This window comes from Vigna unguiculata, chromosome 1, assembly GCF_037176805.1.
Source record: "Vigna unguiculata cultivar grain cowpea cultivar isolate G323 ecotype 2 chromosome 1, ASM3717680v1, whole genome shotgun sequence".
Taxonomy (NCBI): Eukaryota; Viridiplantae; Streptophyta; class Magnoliopsida; order Fabales; family Fabaceae; genus Vigna; species Vigna unguiculata.
Window position 1 is genome coordinate 28,481,700 of NC_140792.1, and position 15,977 is coordinate 28,497,676.

General features: G+C 30.3%; 1 protein-coding gene across 1 annotated transcript; it reads left to right on the top strand.

Moving 5' to 3' along the window:
- The first annotated feature begins 11,422 nt into the window (after positions 1-11,422).
- Positions 11,423-15,727, top strand: LOC146888839 (nucleoside-triphosphatase-like). Its single transcript, XM_085670923.1, has 9 exons — positions 11,423-11,740; positions 11,823-11,951; positions 12,675-12,731; positions 12,820-12,912; positions 14,358-14,563; positions 14,713-14,804; positions 14,899-15,113; positions 15,229-15,412; positions 15,497-15,727. Exons 1-9 carry the CDS (start codon positions 11,471-11,473, stop codon positions 15,637-15,639), a joined length of 1,389 nt encoding a protein of 462 aa, XP_085527049.1. The 5' UTR covers positions 11,423-11,470; the 3' UTR covers positions 15,640-15,727.
- The last annotated feature ends 250 nt before the right edge of the window (positions 15,728-15,977 follow it).

A 15,977-nucleotide genomic window follows, 5' to 3' on the forward strand; every position in this document is an offset into this window, starting at 1 on the left:
GAAGCCAAGCCAACAAGGATGACCTTGCAGCTAGTAGACAACTCTGTCAAATACCCCTATGGCGTGGTGGAAGATGTGGTGGTGCAAATAGATAACCTTCAATTCCCAGTTGATTTTGTGGTGATGGAAATGGAGAAAGATGAAGGGGTACCACTCATTCTTGGGAGACCATTCATTAAGACAACCAAGGTTGTCATCAATGTGGATGAGGGAACGCTGAAATTGAAGGACCAAGATGAGGAAGTGAATTTCAACGTTTTTGAAGCTGTGCAAGAATCGACTGATGAAGAAACTAGTCTTAAGGCCATCAATGAAGTCTTATCTATGACTAGTATACCGTGACAAGCTTCTAAGTTGCTTGGAAAGTGCTCAAATTGTTTCTCTGCGAAAGTGAATGAAGAGAGGGAAAAGAAAGATGATGTTCTAGTTCACCACCACTATTTGATGTGGACTAATGGGCTTAGACCTGGCCAACCAATTGTGATGAGAAAGGAACATTTGAAGATTTCTCTTAGAAGATTCAAGTCAAAATGGGCAAGGCTATGGGTTATTAGAGACATCAAAGTTGATGGAAGAATTGAAATTGAAGCTCCTTATTCTAGAAGGACTAAATTGGTGACTAGTGATCAATTGAAGTTGTATAGGTGTGAGGTTGGGAAGGAGCACACCAAAAGCACCAACCAAGCTTAAGCGCCTTACCCGTCAGGCTCGTGACGTTAAACAAGCGCTTCCTGGGAGGCAACCAGTGCTCTAAACTCATTTTAGCTTTTGATTTTCGTTTTTAACATAACTTTGTGTTTTTATGCATGTGTGAAGTGTGTTACATAGATTGTTGTGTTTGATTTGATGTTTGAACTTTGTACTAATTTTGTTGCATGCATTTGTGAACTTGTGGTAGCATAACTTTGAGTGTTGTCATGCATAGTTAATTTTAGGATGTGATAGCATGTGCTTGTTGTTGCATCTTGGATTGAGTTCAACCTTTATGCATCATAGAATGTGGTAGTGTAAAATTGATTGTTTGTGAGAATAGTAGTAGCATAGTTGTGTAGTGAATTCATGTCTTAAACTAAGTTGTGCATGTGTTTTGTGAATTAAATGTTTTGCTTGAGTATGAATGCCTGGTTTAAAGTTGGAAAAGCTTGAAAAAGATGCTTGCAAGAGTGAAAGGTTGGGTGGAGTACAATAGAGTCAAAACCAACTCAACCATAAGCCAAAAACATTTCCACCACTACAGCTAAGTCGCCTGGCGGCGTACTCTCTCCCGCCTGGCGCCCGTAGTGAATTCAGCCCCTGGGAGCATTCTAGGAGCTAGCCTGACGCCACACCAGAAAAATAGCTCCAGTGGCATTTTACTGGTATACTGCCTGGCGGCTCGTGACCTACTGCCAGGCGGTAGCGCTACGCGAGCTCAGGTTGGGCTTTTTAAAATCTGTTTTGAGTTGGCCCACTCCCTCACACATGTGCTACACAATATTTCAAATAAAAGCAAGCACAATTGACATTTGTTTTCTTGAGTTGCTAGATCATTGCAATTATGTTGTTCATCTAGGCCAAGTTACCTTTTTGCTTGAGGACAAGCAAGGTTTTAAGTTTGGGGGAGTTGATAATGTTAATTTTTACCATTATCCAAGTTATATTTCAGTAGTAAAATCATCTCTTCCAAAGCTTTTAACCTACTTAATCCTCAATTTTACCCTACTTTTGTAAATAAATACATTTTAGGTTACATTGATCTAAATATACCACTAATCCCCATTTTTGTGTCCTTTTTGTAGATTGGAAGCTTTACTCCAAAAGTCCAGACAAATGAGTGACCCGAAATATCAAGAAGAAGAGCAAAAATGTCAACAGAAAGCGCCCGGCGACACAGAGCCAGTGCCAGCCAGGCGCCACTGCCGCTCATCGCCTAGCAGTACCTGGATGCCACCGGGCGGTAGATGAAAATTTTGGCCCCTGTTTGATGGCTACCGCCTGGCGGTGAGAGGCTTCCGCCAGGCTCTAGTTTTCGTTGATGTGTCAAGTGGCCCTTTTTCTTCTGTTTTCGCGAGGGGGAAACTCATCTTGGACATTTTGGAGCTCGAACAACACGTCTTAGAGCGCTTGGAGGTCTGCTAGGGCTTATGGGAACATCTCCATCTTCCTCTTTGTGTCTCCTCCCTCTTCCATTTTCATTTTGTAAGCTTGAGCTCTCCATGACAATGGAGAGCTAAACCCATTTTTGTTGGGATTAGATGTAGCCACTGAACTTTCATGTATTTTTGAATGGTTTGAATATATATATGCTTCTTCCATTGATTGCTAGTATCTTTGTTTATGTATTTAAAGCTTGCTTTGTTTTAACCATTCATTGCTTGATATTTGGGTCATTAGGTATTGGAAAATATCTCTTGAAACCTAGAATTGGAACAAGATACCTAATGAAACTTGTATCTAGGAATGGAACTTGACCCATTAGTTGTCTTAAACCCTAATTTGTAAAGCGGGTTTCTTTATTTAGGGATTCAAGGAATTGACTCTAAATAAGGAAACCTAGGCTCATTCAACTAAGGGATTAGAGTTTGAGTAGACTTGTGGGTTGACATCAGTAATTAATGGAGAAAAGTTTTATTGTTTAATACACATGAGAGTGAAGTAGGTGAAGTTTAACTCCAACAATATCAATCCATTGCATTTCTACATCGCCTAAGCGAGAATAGCAGAAGCTCGTCCTTGCTCTCTATCGCGAGTTGTCGCCTAAGTGAAGCCTTCCGCTTAAGCGAGAGTGATCTCGCCTAAGCGAGATGGTTTAGCTTAAGTGAGGAATCGTGGATGCTCCAGTGCTCTCTATTTTCAATCTCGCCCAAGCGAGAGATTTTAGCTTGAGCGAGAGGCTTCTATCACCTGAGCGAGAGATCTAAAGCTTGAGCGAGAGCTCTACAACTTAAGCGAGATTGACAGTAGATTGATTTTAAATTACTTGGTTGCTTCAATGATTGATTGATTTACTCCTTAAAGCATGAAGTATGATACCATGTATGTTTTATGTGATGTAATGAGACTGAAATCGACGAGTTTGGTATGAAATTTTGTGTGAGAATGCGAAGTTGTGGTGTTTAAGGAATTTCAAGAGAAGTTCTACATGGTGGTATTTTACTGTATGCAATGACATAAGGACTTGGTATTGGTTGGTATCATGACATTCTAATAATCATTAATGCTCATATAGAGTAAAATGAGTTATGTCGTGAGGAGTAGTAGGAGGTCCTAGTCACTGGACTTGATCAAGTCCTAGGCGCAAAGGGGATTTACCTTGTGAGTGGTTGGGTGATAACCCCTTGAGGCTAAACTCTGCAGAGTTTGGGAATCACACACAGGTGCAAGCCATTGAGAGATCCGATGTCACTTGCATGTATCCGGATAATTGAGTTTAGTGTCAATTGTATCTCTATTTATATGTATGCCTAGGTGTTTTATGTTGGTAAACTAAGTTAAGTTTTCATATGAATATTTCCTTGTTTACATTAGCTTACCCTTGTTTTCTGTGTTTTTATCTTGTGTTGTATGTTTTCCTTTTGCGATGATCACCTTTTCAGTGGGAGTAGATGTGGTTGCAGTGTTAGAGACATTTTTGGAGGATAAGGGTCGTTTTAGGATGAGGATGAAGTTTTTAGTGGGAGCTTTAGCAGTTGTCAGTTTAAGTATAAAGTTTATTAGTTTACTTTAAGTGTGTAAGTGATAAATTTTTATAGTCATATATTTTATAAGACTGTATTAATATATTGTGTACATGGGATTATCTGCTAAAATTGGAATTATTATTATTATTATTATATTTGTAATTATTAATAATGCAATTATTATTTCTTTTAATAATATAAATAATAATAAGAGTAATAATATTATAAATAATAATACCTATAATATTATTATTCTTATTATTTATATTATTATAGGTATTATTATTTGTAATATTATTAATGTTTATATTATAATAAATAATATTAGTATTATTATTTTTATTACTATTATTATTATTATTATATAATTAGTATTATTATAATAATATTATTACTATTATATATTATTATTATACATAAATATTGTTAGTATTATTATTAGTTATATTATTATATAACATAACAAAATTATTATTATTATAATTATTATTAGTGTTGTTATTATTATTAGTATTATTAAAGTTATTATTAGTATTATTATTTGAATTAGTATTAGCATTGATATTAACTCAGTAATATTCGTGTTCGTGTATTGTTTATTTGTATAGTATATGGGTCTACATTTTTCCTTTAACCGTAATATTCAATATATTTATATTTATTTGTCTTTTAAAGTGTTTATACATGTATGGACTTCAATTTTCAAATTTTAACGTCAAATTATAATTTTTTTATTTTGTTTATCATCATTCATATTTCACAGTGTATCTATATTTTAATTTTATTTTGTACATTTATTATATTTTTATTTACTAAACAGATATTCAATTACTTTTATTATTAATAGCAGCACTATTAGTAGTAATAAAATTATTATTATTATTATTTTAATATTATTATTATTATTATTAATACTAAATTTAGTATGAGGTATTAATAATATTGTTAGTATTATTATTTGGATTGATAACAACTTTTAATATATTATTATGTTTTTGTCTTGTTTATTACGAGATCATTTATATCTCACAATATTTATATATTCTAATTTTATTTTGTACATCTATTTTATTTTTATTTATTACGAGATTACATTTCAATTATTTTTAGTAGTGTTAATATGATTAGTAATATTAATATAATTATTATTATTATTACTATTATCGGTATTATTATTATTATTATTATTATTATTATTATTATTTTTATTATTATGATGGATGTTATAGTTAGTATTAATATTATTTTGTTAAAAATATTATTCTTATTTTGTATGGCGTCATGTTTCACGATATGCATACATTTTTATTTAAACAATACTTCCGATCAATATTTATCTTCTTGTATTTTAAGCTATTGACATCTTGTTCTTTTATTTATAAATTTTAAAATCAAATTTATATTATTTTTATTTTGTGTGGAATCAATCATAGTTTACAACATACCTACATTTTAATTTTATTTTGTACATACATTTTACCTTTATTTTTTATGGGATCACATCTAAGATACTTTTATTATTATTAGTAATACTAATAATTATTAGTATTATTATTGTTATTACTATTACTAGTATTATTATTATTATTATTATGGATATTATAATTAGTATTAATATTAGTGTTAATAATATTATTTTTATTTTGTATGGATATGTTTCACAATATCCATACATTTATGTTTTCGGATATAGGGACCTAGCACCTATCTAAAACATTCAATTTAGTTTAGTTCTCTCCTCTTCGTAACTTCGTCCGTCAGGTCTCCTTTTTATCTCTTCTGCTCGGTTGTCCAGACGATTGAGATATCTGTCGACAAGGCTCTGATGCTTAAGTCAGTTCAAGTCCGTTCGAGTGAAAGTAATTAATGATGTAATAAATGCAAAGTAAAAGTTCCTACCAACTTACTTTGGACTCCTATTTATAGTTTTTTATATGGGCCTGTAATTAGGATTTTTTTAATCATGACCCAATTACTTTTTAAACTTGATTACTGACTTGTTTTACTTTAATATTTAGATTTTATCTTTTGGTCCATCTGGCTGACCGATCAGCCATGTTGTTACCTTCATAGTTGGACGAGAATGACAAATCATGGCCTCTTTTTGTCAACGCATACATTGAGAAGGGTCTTAGTGTGATTTTCAATTACTTATGGCCGACCGTTCGTAGCGGGCGGCCTTCGGCCGCTTATTCTCGGGCCGTTCAGTTGTGAACTTCCTAAAATCACTCTAAAAATATTGCCACATCAACAATCCACTAGATTGTCCGCTTGTAGCGGCCGGCCTTCGACCACTTATCCTTGGACCGCCTGACCCCGAAGGTCTGGCTAGGGATGTTGATAGGTTATATGGTACACAACACTTCCAATATATATCTGTCTTTTTGTCTTTTATATTATTTATATCACGTGCTTTTGTCTGAAATTTTTAATATGAAATTCATATATTAATTTATTTTGAAGAGATCATTCATATTTCAGAGTATACTTACTATTTAATTGTATTTTATACATATGTTTTATTTTATTTATTATGATATCACATCTCAATTACATTTATTATGATTAGTACTGATATTATTATTATTATTATTATTATTATTATTATTAATATTACAATTAGTATTATATAATAATATAAAATGTTTACATATAAAAAATATTTATATATTATTTAAAAGGTTTACATATAAAAATATTTAAATATATATTATTATATAATAATAATATTAATTATTATTTTTACATTATTTAACTTTTTATTTATATAATATAACATGAATAATTATAATAGTTAAATATTTATTTCTTAGATAAATATAATAATAATTATATTATTAAAAAATTAAAAATTAAAACAATAAAAAAGGCTCGTGCATATGCAGGGGTCACAGGGCCAGTTTAAAAATAATGGAAGGCTAGTTTAAAAATAATGGAATGAGATTTAATTTAAAAATTAAGTGTGTATGTGATATAATTATTTATACAAGTATGGATAAATAAATTTGTATAAAATAGATACATTTTAAGAAAACTTAAATTATCAAAATATGTAAATTTTTCAATTGATCAATATTTTATTTACCATATTCATTACAAACACATTTCAATTATATCAAGTACTTTTCATTCATTTTTTTTTACAGTTCTTTATTTCTTCTTTTTCATAAATTTTTTTTATTCACATATTTTTCTATTTATATTTGCTTAAAATATGTTTATATGTAAATAATTATTTCTTCAAGTTTATTTCTCTAAATATTACAGTACACTTATTATTTTTTTAAATTAATTTATATTTTACAAGTCAATAAATTCAATTATATCACACACTTTCCATTACTCTTTTATTATTACTATTATTTTTTCATAAACTTTTTCTTATTTACATATATTGATAATTAATTTAAATTTCTTTAAATTATATGTTATAATGAAATTTTATTTATCCAACCTTTTACTTGTATAAATAATTATATCCTACACACAATTAATTTTTATATTAAATCTTCCTTCATTATGTTTAAATAAAAATGAAAAAAAAATACAATCCTAACCTGAAATTCGGTTTCCCAGGAATTAATTTTTGTTGATTTTTTGGCCAACATGCAACCAATTAAAGTTCTAATTCGACTATCTGTATGATGTATCTGGTTTCTGACCTTAAAAAGTCGTACTATCTTAGAAAAAAAAGTGCTCACATATAATATTTTTGTTAAACCAGTAAAAAAAGAGAGTCTGATTGATATGTGAAATTAAAAATAATTATATACTTTTTTTTTAATTCATTAAAATATTTACAATATGTACTGATTTAATGAATTAAAAAAAAAAAAGTAGAATTGATGGATGAAGAAACCGATCGGCAATGGTAAAAACCTGGTTAAATATCTAATTAATATAATCATGTCAATAATTAAATTTAAGGAGAATTGGATCATGATTAAGTTTATCATAATAAAAAATCTATGAAAAAAATTATAAATACACGTAAAAAAATAATTATTAGTACATTCATTATATATTTATCATAATATTAACTGTTTTAGTTTTAAAATATTTTTAATAAGTATCCACGATCAATTGCAATTAGATTATTCAAACAAAAAGAATACATTATCAGAGTGAGCAAACACTAGTGCATAATTTTCTTTTTACCTCGCTTTATATGTCTCAGTTGGCCAGGAACTAAAGCATATAATGGCGTGGTGGCACTTTTGCAATTTCAACCAAGTTTTATGCCTCGATTCAGCTAACACCCGAAGTCAAAGACAGTTATAGGCCTTGGTTCGTGCAAAAGCGATGCCAAAGAGTGCTATAGGCCTCGGTCCAACAAGACCCGAAGCCAAAAAGGGACTGCATTTTTGGTGTTTGGCCTCGGTCCAACAAGACCCAGTGCCAAAAAGGGGTATATGACTTCGGTTTTTAGAGGAACCGAAGCCATAACATAAGGTTTATTTAGGGTTTCAATTTCGCGAACCCTTCTACTTCCCCGCGTCGCGAATCTGCAACTCTTTCCTCTCTCTCTCTCTCTCTCTCTCTCCCTCTCTCTCTCTCTCTCTCTCTCTCTCTCTCTCTCTCTCTCTCTCTCTCTCTCTCTCCGCTGCAACCTCTACCACCAAAGTCTCCGACCACCTTCGGCCACCTCCCACCAATGCAACCACGCGAAGGCGAACGCGAACGTGAACCTTCTCTGTGTTGCACCTCCCGTCACTGTCGCGTCGCTCTTTTGTCTATCTCCCTGCCACCACCCTCCTCCGTCGTTGCCACCACGATCCTGTAGCCACCGTCGCGGCGTCGTCTCCGCTTGTGCTGCACCTCACTGCACAAAGTGCTCTCCCGCATTCACACAACGTCATCAGTGGTTGCGCAAACCAGATCTGCAATTGCGAAACCTGCAAATCAAAAAACCAGATCTGCAAACATTGTCGCGACCCCTGCAAATTCACAAACCACCACTGACAATCGCTGCTGCGCGCGAGCCACGAGCACCGCCACGAACACGTTACCACGACGAGAACGTCTCCATTGCAGACGCGGCTGAGTCACCATTGACACAATGGCTTCGGTTCACAGTAGAAACGAGGTAGAAGAGTAGCTCTATGGCTTCGGTTCACACCCGAGACCAAAAGCCATCCTCTTTTGACATCGCCCTAATATGTCTCGGTTCTGAAACCGGGGCAGAATATCAAAAACAACCGAGACCAAAAGCTCTTACCGAACTGGTGAAACTTTTTTTTTTTAAATAGATCTACACGTGAAAGAGAATCCTTCCTAGTTTATTATAATTTGCTTAATCAAGTATGATAATATCTCTTGATTTAAGTAATATGAGATTCGGATGTTAATTTATTGTTTGGTTTTTGATCCTGAATCCCGTTTTAGCAACAAATGAAAATGCATGAATTTCACGTGATATTATAAAAATACCAAGCCATAGAATATTACAAAAGTAAATATATTTTATAGGGAAATATAGCTACACGCTTACTTCATTGGGGATTAAATTAATTTATGGAATTGCTTTTCTTAAACAATATCGCGTGGTCAACATTTACCAACTCCTCGCATAAAATAATAAAGAAAGTACATTTCTTCCCAGCACCTGGTAAGTGGAATAAAAAAATATACAAAAACAAAAGCAAGATAAAGGGAAGTGATTAAAGAAATTAATTATTCATCTTAACTATACATATTTTACTTTATTTTAGCCCTGACACTTAAATATTATCCATTTCATTTAATCTCTACAAATTTTAATCTCTTATAGTTCATTTTACATACTTTGTTTAATTTCTTTTAATCTTTATTATCTAATATCATAGAAACTAAACACACACACACACACACACACACATATATATATATATATATATATATATATATATATATATATATATATATATATATATATATATATACCCGTACATATAAAAGGAATAAAATGAATAATTTTAAATTATGAAATTTAAAGGTTAAATATATTTTTAAATCATAAATTTAAATAAAAAATTAAAATTCGTCTATATTTTAAATTTTGATATAATTTGATTATAAAACATTAAAAATAATAAACCATTTTAATCTAACTACCATAAATTTTTTTTGATATGTTAAATTATTTTTTAATATTTGAACTATTTAAATTATTTGATAAATTTCTAATTCAAATGTCAAGTTAATCTTGAATTTCGTTTCACACATAAAAAAGATTAATGACATTATTCATTTATTTTTAAAATTTGAGAAGTAAAATATTCAAAATTTAAAAAAAATATAAATTTAAATATAAATTTAAGAACTAAAAATATATTTAATCAGAAATTAAATTGTGGAAGTCATTCAACGTTACAAAAACTAAGCATAATAATTTTACCAGCAAAAAGTGATAAATAAATTTTTAGGGAGGTATTTCTTTGATTTTATTCTTAAAAATTTGAAATGGAATATATATTTCTATATTTATTAAAATGTTATTAAAGATTATTTCTGAGCATCATTTTTTTTTCGGCAATCTATTCTTAATTTCATAAAAGTTACGTAAAAGTTTTGTTCCTATACTACATAATATGATTTCCTAACTACATATAACTTTGTTTTTTAATCATTTCAAAATTTTAAAAATATTCTTACAAATAAAAAAAAATAGCTAAACGTTTTTTTTTAATATTTCTAAAAACTACATTCTGCATATAATAAAAAAGATGATTTTAAGGATACAATTTATATGATTTGTGAAAACAAACTGTTTATAGAAAAGATAAATTTAATACTTAAACTAATCTAACAAATAAAAAATAATAAATAAGTAATGATTCATGTGGTAATGGCCAGCTCAATGAGACGATTTTGGTTGTTGGTGTAGATCGATGTGGGACCCAAATTCTTGGGCAAGAGACATGCTTCCTTCTCCATTGAATCAAATTCTCATCATCTGTGCTTTTAATTCATCACTGTAATTCCATTGTATTGTAAAGAATTTTGGACTTTTCAATAGCTACTTTCACTGTATTATATAGGCCAGAAATCACGTTATAGTATAACTTTTACAAAACTAAAATTACAAATTATAAATCCCCCTAACAAACAACTCAAATCCTAAATATAATTAAAATTTGACTTAATTAAAGTTCACATACTTTTAAATGAGTTTTTGTTAAAAAAATTTATGCTAATTGGGTACTTTTAAATGAGTAAGTCCTTTTAATGGAGTGTAGTTTGATTTTTTCTAATTAGATAACCTGACTCTAACTTTTTTCCATTACTTCCTTGTCTTCAATTATTAAAGAGACGTGGAATCTCTTTAAAATAATGAAAGTCACATATCGTTAACTGTAATACTGTTTTATTAATAACAAAAATCTCATATTTCTTAACATAACAAGATAAGAGTCATATCGCCTTAAAAATTTGAAAAGTTAATAAATGAAAAAAAAAATTATAAAAACACTTAATTATAAAAAAAACTTAATTATAAAGACCTAAAATTATAAAACATTTAAAACTTTATTAATTCCTATTTTTATACTGTTTTCATATAAATTATATTCCGTATATGAAAAATTGCTTAAAAAATATCACCTAAAATTATAAAAACAGAGTTATTAAAATTTAATAGTCAAAATTATACTATTTAAAATGTTATTTCTTTAAAGTAAAGTCTTGGTAATTAGCGAGCGTTCCTACAATAATACACAACACATTATATTCTGATCGATGTGGATCTCAATGGCCATGCTGCACAGCTATAAATAGTGGCAAGAGTTACCAGTAGTGCAAGCAGCTAGCAGTGCTCTTTGACAGATTCAGAAATGAATTTGGTGATGCCAAAATCAAAGAGAATGAGCTTCTTATCCTTCATCACTTTTCTACTCTTGTCATTGCCAACATTCTCTTTTTCGCAAAAAAATGTTGGGAACACCATTCTGAATTATCGTAAGATACTCCCAAAACAGGAACTCCTTACTTCTTATGCTGTCATCTTTGATGCCGGTAGCTCTGGGAGTCGTGTGCATGTCTTCCATTTTGACCAGAACTTAGATCTTATTCACATTGGCAATGACCTTGAGTTTGCTAAAAAGGTTAACTCAAACCTTTATTACATTCCTCTTTTATTCTCCTCATTTCTTACTCTTTTCACTCTTGTTCGTTAATTTGGTGCAGATCACACCCGGTTTGAGCTCCTACGCTAATCATCCTGAAAAAGCCGCACAATCTCTCATTCCACTTTTAGAGGAAGCTGAAAGTGTTGTTCCTCAGGAACAGCACCCCAAGACACCCCTTAAGTTTGGGGTGAGTGTTTCTCGACTTTTTTATATTTCGGGATTCATTTAAATCAAAATTTGCCGTTTCCATTCTCACCATCACTCTACAACAACTCTCACCACCATTCAGCAACAACGTTAAAAAAATTATATAAAAAAAATTAAAAGTGAAGTCGCCATGTACGAGGACGATTTCATCTTTTTATGTGAATAGAAATCGGTCTTCCACAATATGGTTTCGTTTTTTGAAAAAAAAAAAGAAACCGGTAAGGTGGAGGACAACTTCATCTGTGATGTCGTCATTCACCCTGACGACTTAACCTAATTTTGCAAATTTAAATGAATTCCGAAATACAAAAAAACCGTGTTTCTCATATCCTTTTTAAGGGTTTGGTTTTGACCCGTTTGAATTACACTTTAAATCTAACTTAATTCTTTAGAATCGACTTATAAGATGAGATTTATGTTGGATTTCTAACATCATCCTTATCCATCAACAAAGTCAAATGAAAAGCTCTTTGAACATGTTCATATGATGTAGAGGAGAATATACATGTTAAAAAGTAAACTTTAAACCTAATTCAATCTCACAAAACCAACTTATAAAATGAGATTTATATCCATTTATATATTATAAATTTACCTTTATTTCTAGTTAATTTGAATATTCCAACACATATAGCTTCAAGAAAACAATATGAATGGAGAGAAGTTATAGATGATGTATTTTCAATGTTGAATGTGAATGCAGGCAACGGCGGGTTTGAGGCTCTTGGACGGAGATGCTGCTGAAAATATATTGCAAGCGGTGACCATGAGCTTAATTCATTTTCTTATCTTGTTAACTATATATATTTGCTTTCAATGTTTTAAGTGTTGGTCTTCTTATGTTAAAGGTTAGGGAAATGTTCAAGAACAGAAGTACACTCAACGTTCAACCAGATGCAGTGTCTGTTATTGATGGAACTCAAGAAGGTTCTTATCTATGGGTATGATGCCAAACTATAATTTCATTTTATATTTCTGTATTGCAAAAAATGGATTCATTTTGGTAGGTTTGGTGCAGAAATAAAGGAAACATGAGAACAAGACAACTGTTATTTATAATATATATATATATATATATATATATATATATATATATATATATATATGTGGAAGATTAATGCACGGTAACAACTTCTATTTTTAGTAAATTGAGAAATTGATAAATAATTAGTAGATATACTGGAAGCATGTGCAAAAGATATCCATGTCTATATATAGATTTTTATAAGATAACGTTATCATAATATTTTTATATAACACATGCAATCCTGTTTCTTTGTGTGATTCTCTGTGTGATTCTCTGTATGTGAGGAATGATGAATCTCGACTATAATTTATATATGTAATTAAATTCACTATTTTTTATCTGTTGATGTGCTTTGGATTAGCTAAATATTAGCATTGAAAAATACGAACAACAACGAGAAGCAACAATGAAATTAAAAGTCAATCAACGTGATTTTTTAAAGAAGATCAATTAGATTCTATGTTCTGTTTTCAAAAATTATAGTGGAATAGTTGGTTGAAAGCAAAGATGAAAATCGGAAATAAAAAATTCATGTTGATAGTTGAAATTTCTTGCAGTGAATAATAAAATTGTTTTTCTAATTGATAAATGTAAATATAACAGAAATGATAATGATGTTTCATATCAAGGTTATTTTATTGATAAAATAATTCTGAAATGTTTATAATTTAGCTTTAAATTGATTTCAAACTTTTGTAATTTTATTTCAACTAATTATTTTATTCAATCTTCAATTATTGTATTTGCTTACCATATTTCGCTGTTAATATGTATTTGACAACATCTTAAAATATTTTCAATAAAAGCTCTTAAAAGTAAAATACTGTACTTCAGTAAATATCATATTATTATGTTGATTTGTATATCGGTAAAACATAGCTGATAAAAAAGAAATTGAAAAATATATTTTATTTAAAGGATAAAATACAATAAATTATGAAAAAAATATTTAAAAATGATATTTGTAATTAAAGCTAACAAACATGCATACTACTACAAAAATTGTTTACCATATATGTATATTATTTGTACATAAACAAACTTTTCAACTAGTAAAAAACTAAAGACTACTTAAAATGTTTTATTATAACTACCAAACCCTACAATAAAAGGACTACACATCTGTGAGTGATAATTCTAAGTTAAAAACCAATCAACTCTAGGTTTAAAGTAAAATAATGTAATTTCTTTAGTTGTCAACCTAATATCATTCCCAAGATAAAATGGATTTTGTGTTTGTAGATAAACATCTTGATTATCTTATATATCATTCAATTTTTTCATTGCGATGATCACAAATGCATGTGAAACAGAATTATTGTTTAACCTGTGTTATGATATTTTGGGAATTTTGTGTAGGTAGCAGTTAACTACCTTTTAGGAAAGTTGGGAAAGAAGGTTTCAAAAACAGTGGGAGTGATAGATCTTGGAGGTGCATCAGTTCAAATGGCCTATGCTGTCTCAAAAAACACAGCTAAAAGTGCCCCGAAACCTCAACAAGGAGAGGAACCTTACATCAAGAAACTTGTACTCAAGGGAAAGAAATATGACCTTTATGTTCACAGGTATATATACCACTCACCTTCAATTATCATAATGTCTACTTCCACAAAATTTTCCTAATTCCAACAACTAAAAACTTATCTTTTATTGTATTATTACCTATGTCAAACGTTGTTATAAGAAAAATAACTTTGATACCTTAATTTGGCAGTTACTTGCGTTACGGTAACGATGCAGCTCGTGCTGAGATTTTCAAGGTCACTGATGGTGCTGCTAGTCCTTGCCTTTTAGCTGGTTATGAAGGTAGAAAAGCATTTCCTTTTTCACAAACCCTATAATGGTCACTATTTTGATTAGTTTTTATAGGCAATAACATGTGAGTTTTTGTTCTTGAAAGATATATACAAATATTCTGGAGAATCATACAATATCTATGGTCCTACTTCTGGTTCCAACTTTGATGAATGCCGAGACACAGTTGTGAAGGTTCTGAGACTGAATGAGCCTTGTGCCCATCAAAACTGTACATTTGGTGGGATATGGGACGGTGGAAAAGGAAGTGGACAGAAAAACCTTGTTGTTACTTCATCTTTCTACTATAGGTCTTCTGAGGTATATCCATTTTCCTTTCTACACACCCTGTTTAATGTATTTTATCTTTATTTGTTTATTTCAACAAAAATAAATAGCTAATCCATGCTATAATTATGTTTTGTATTTGTTTTAGGTTGGTTTTGTGAAGCCACCAAATTCCAAAAATCGTCCTGTGGATTGGGAAATTGCAGCTAAAGAAGCTTGTAAACTATCCTTTGAGGAAGCCAAATCCACTTTTCCACATGTTGCCAAAGATAAACTTCCATTTGTATGCCTGGATCTTGTATACCAGTATACATTGCTTGTTAATGGATTTGGTATGTTTTTATTTCTTCCCAAAAACAAATATTAATTGGAAAATTATATATATTTTCTTTTGTTCCTGATTCACTTTTTGGCAGGCCTTGATCCTGAGCAAGAGATTACAGTGGCAGAAGGAATTGAATATCAAAATTCTATTGTGGAAACAGCATGGCCTCTAGGAACTGCCATTGAAGCCATATCATCTTTGCCTAAATTTAATCCATTAATGTATTTCATTTAAGCTTCTAGAGAATTCAGGAAAATTTCAATGCTTAAATCTACCTTTATTCAAATAATTAAAATAAAACTCGCACTTTCACCATTCCTTATATAGCATTGAGTATCAAATGCTTTATATTACCCTACAATATGGACATATATAATTATTTATACATAATGCCAATTGTTAATGACAAAAAATCATTTCAAATCTTCTAAAATATTAATAAATTTAAAAGTTAAAGATTTTCTTTTGCCAAAGTAATCAAACTGCATGAAACGGATTAAACATGTTCTATTTTATTCATCATTAACATATTCTAAATCCTTAAAATAATAAGAACTCCTGGAACACGAGTT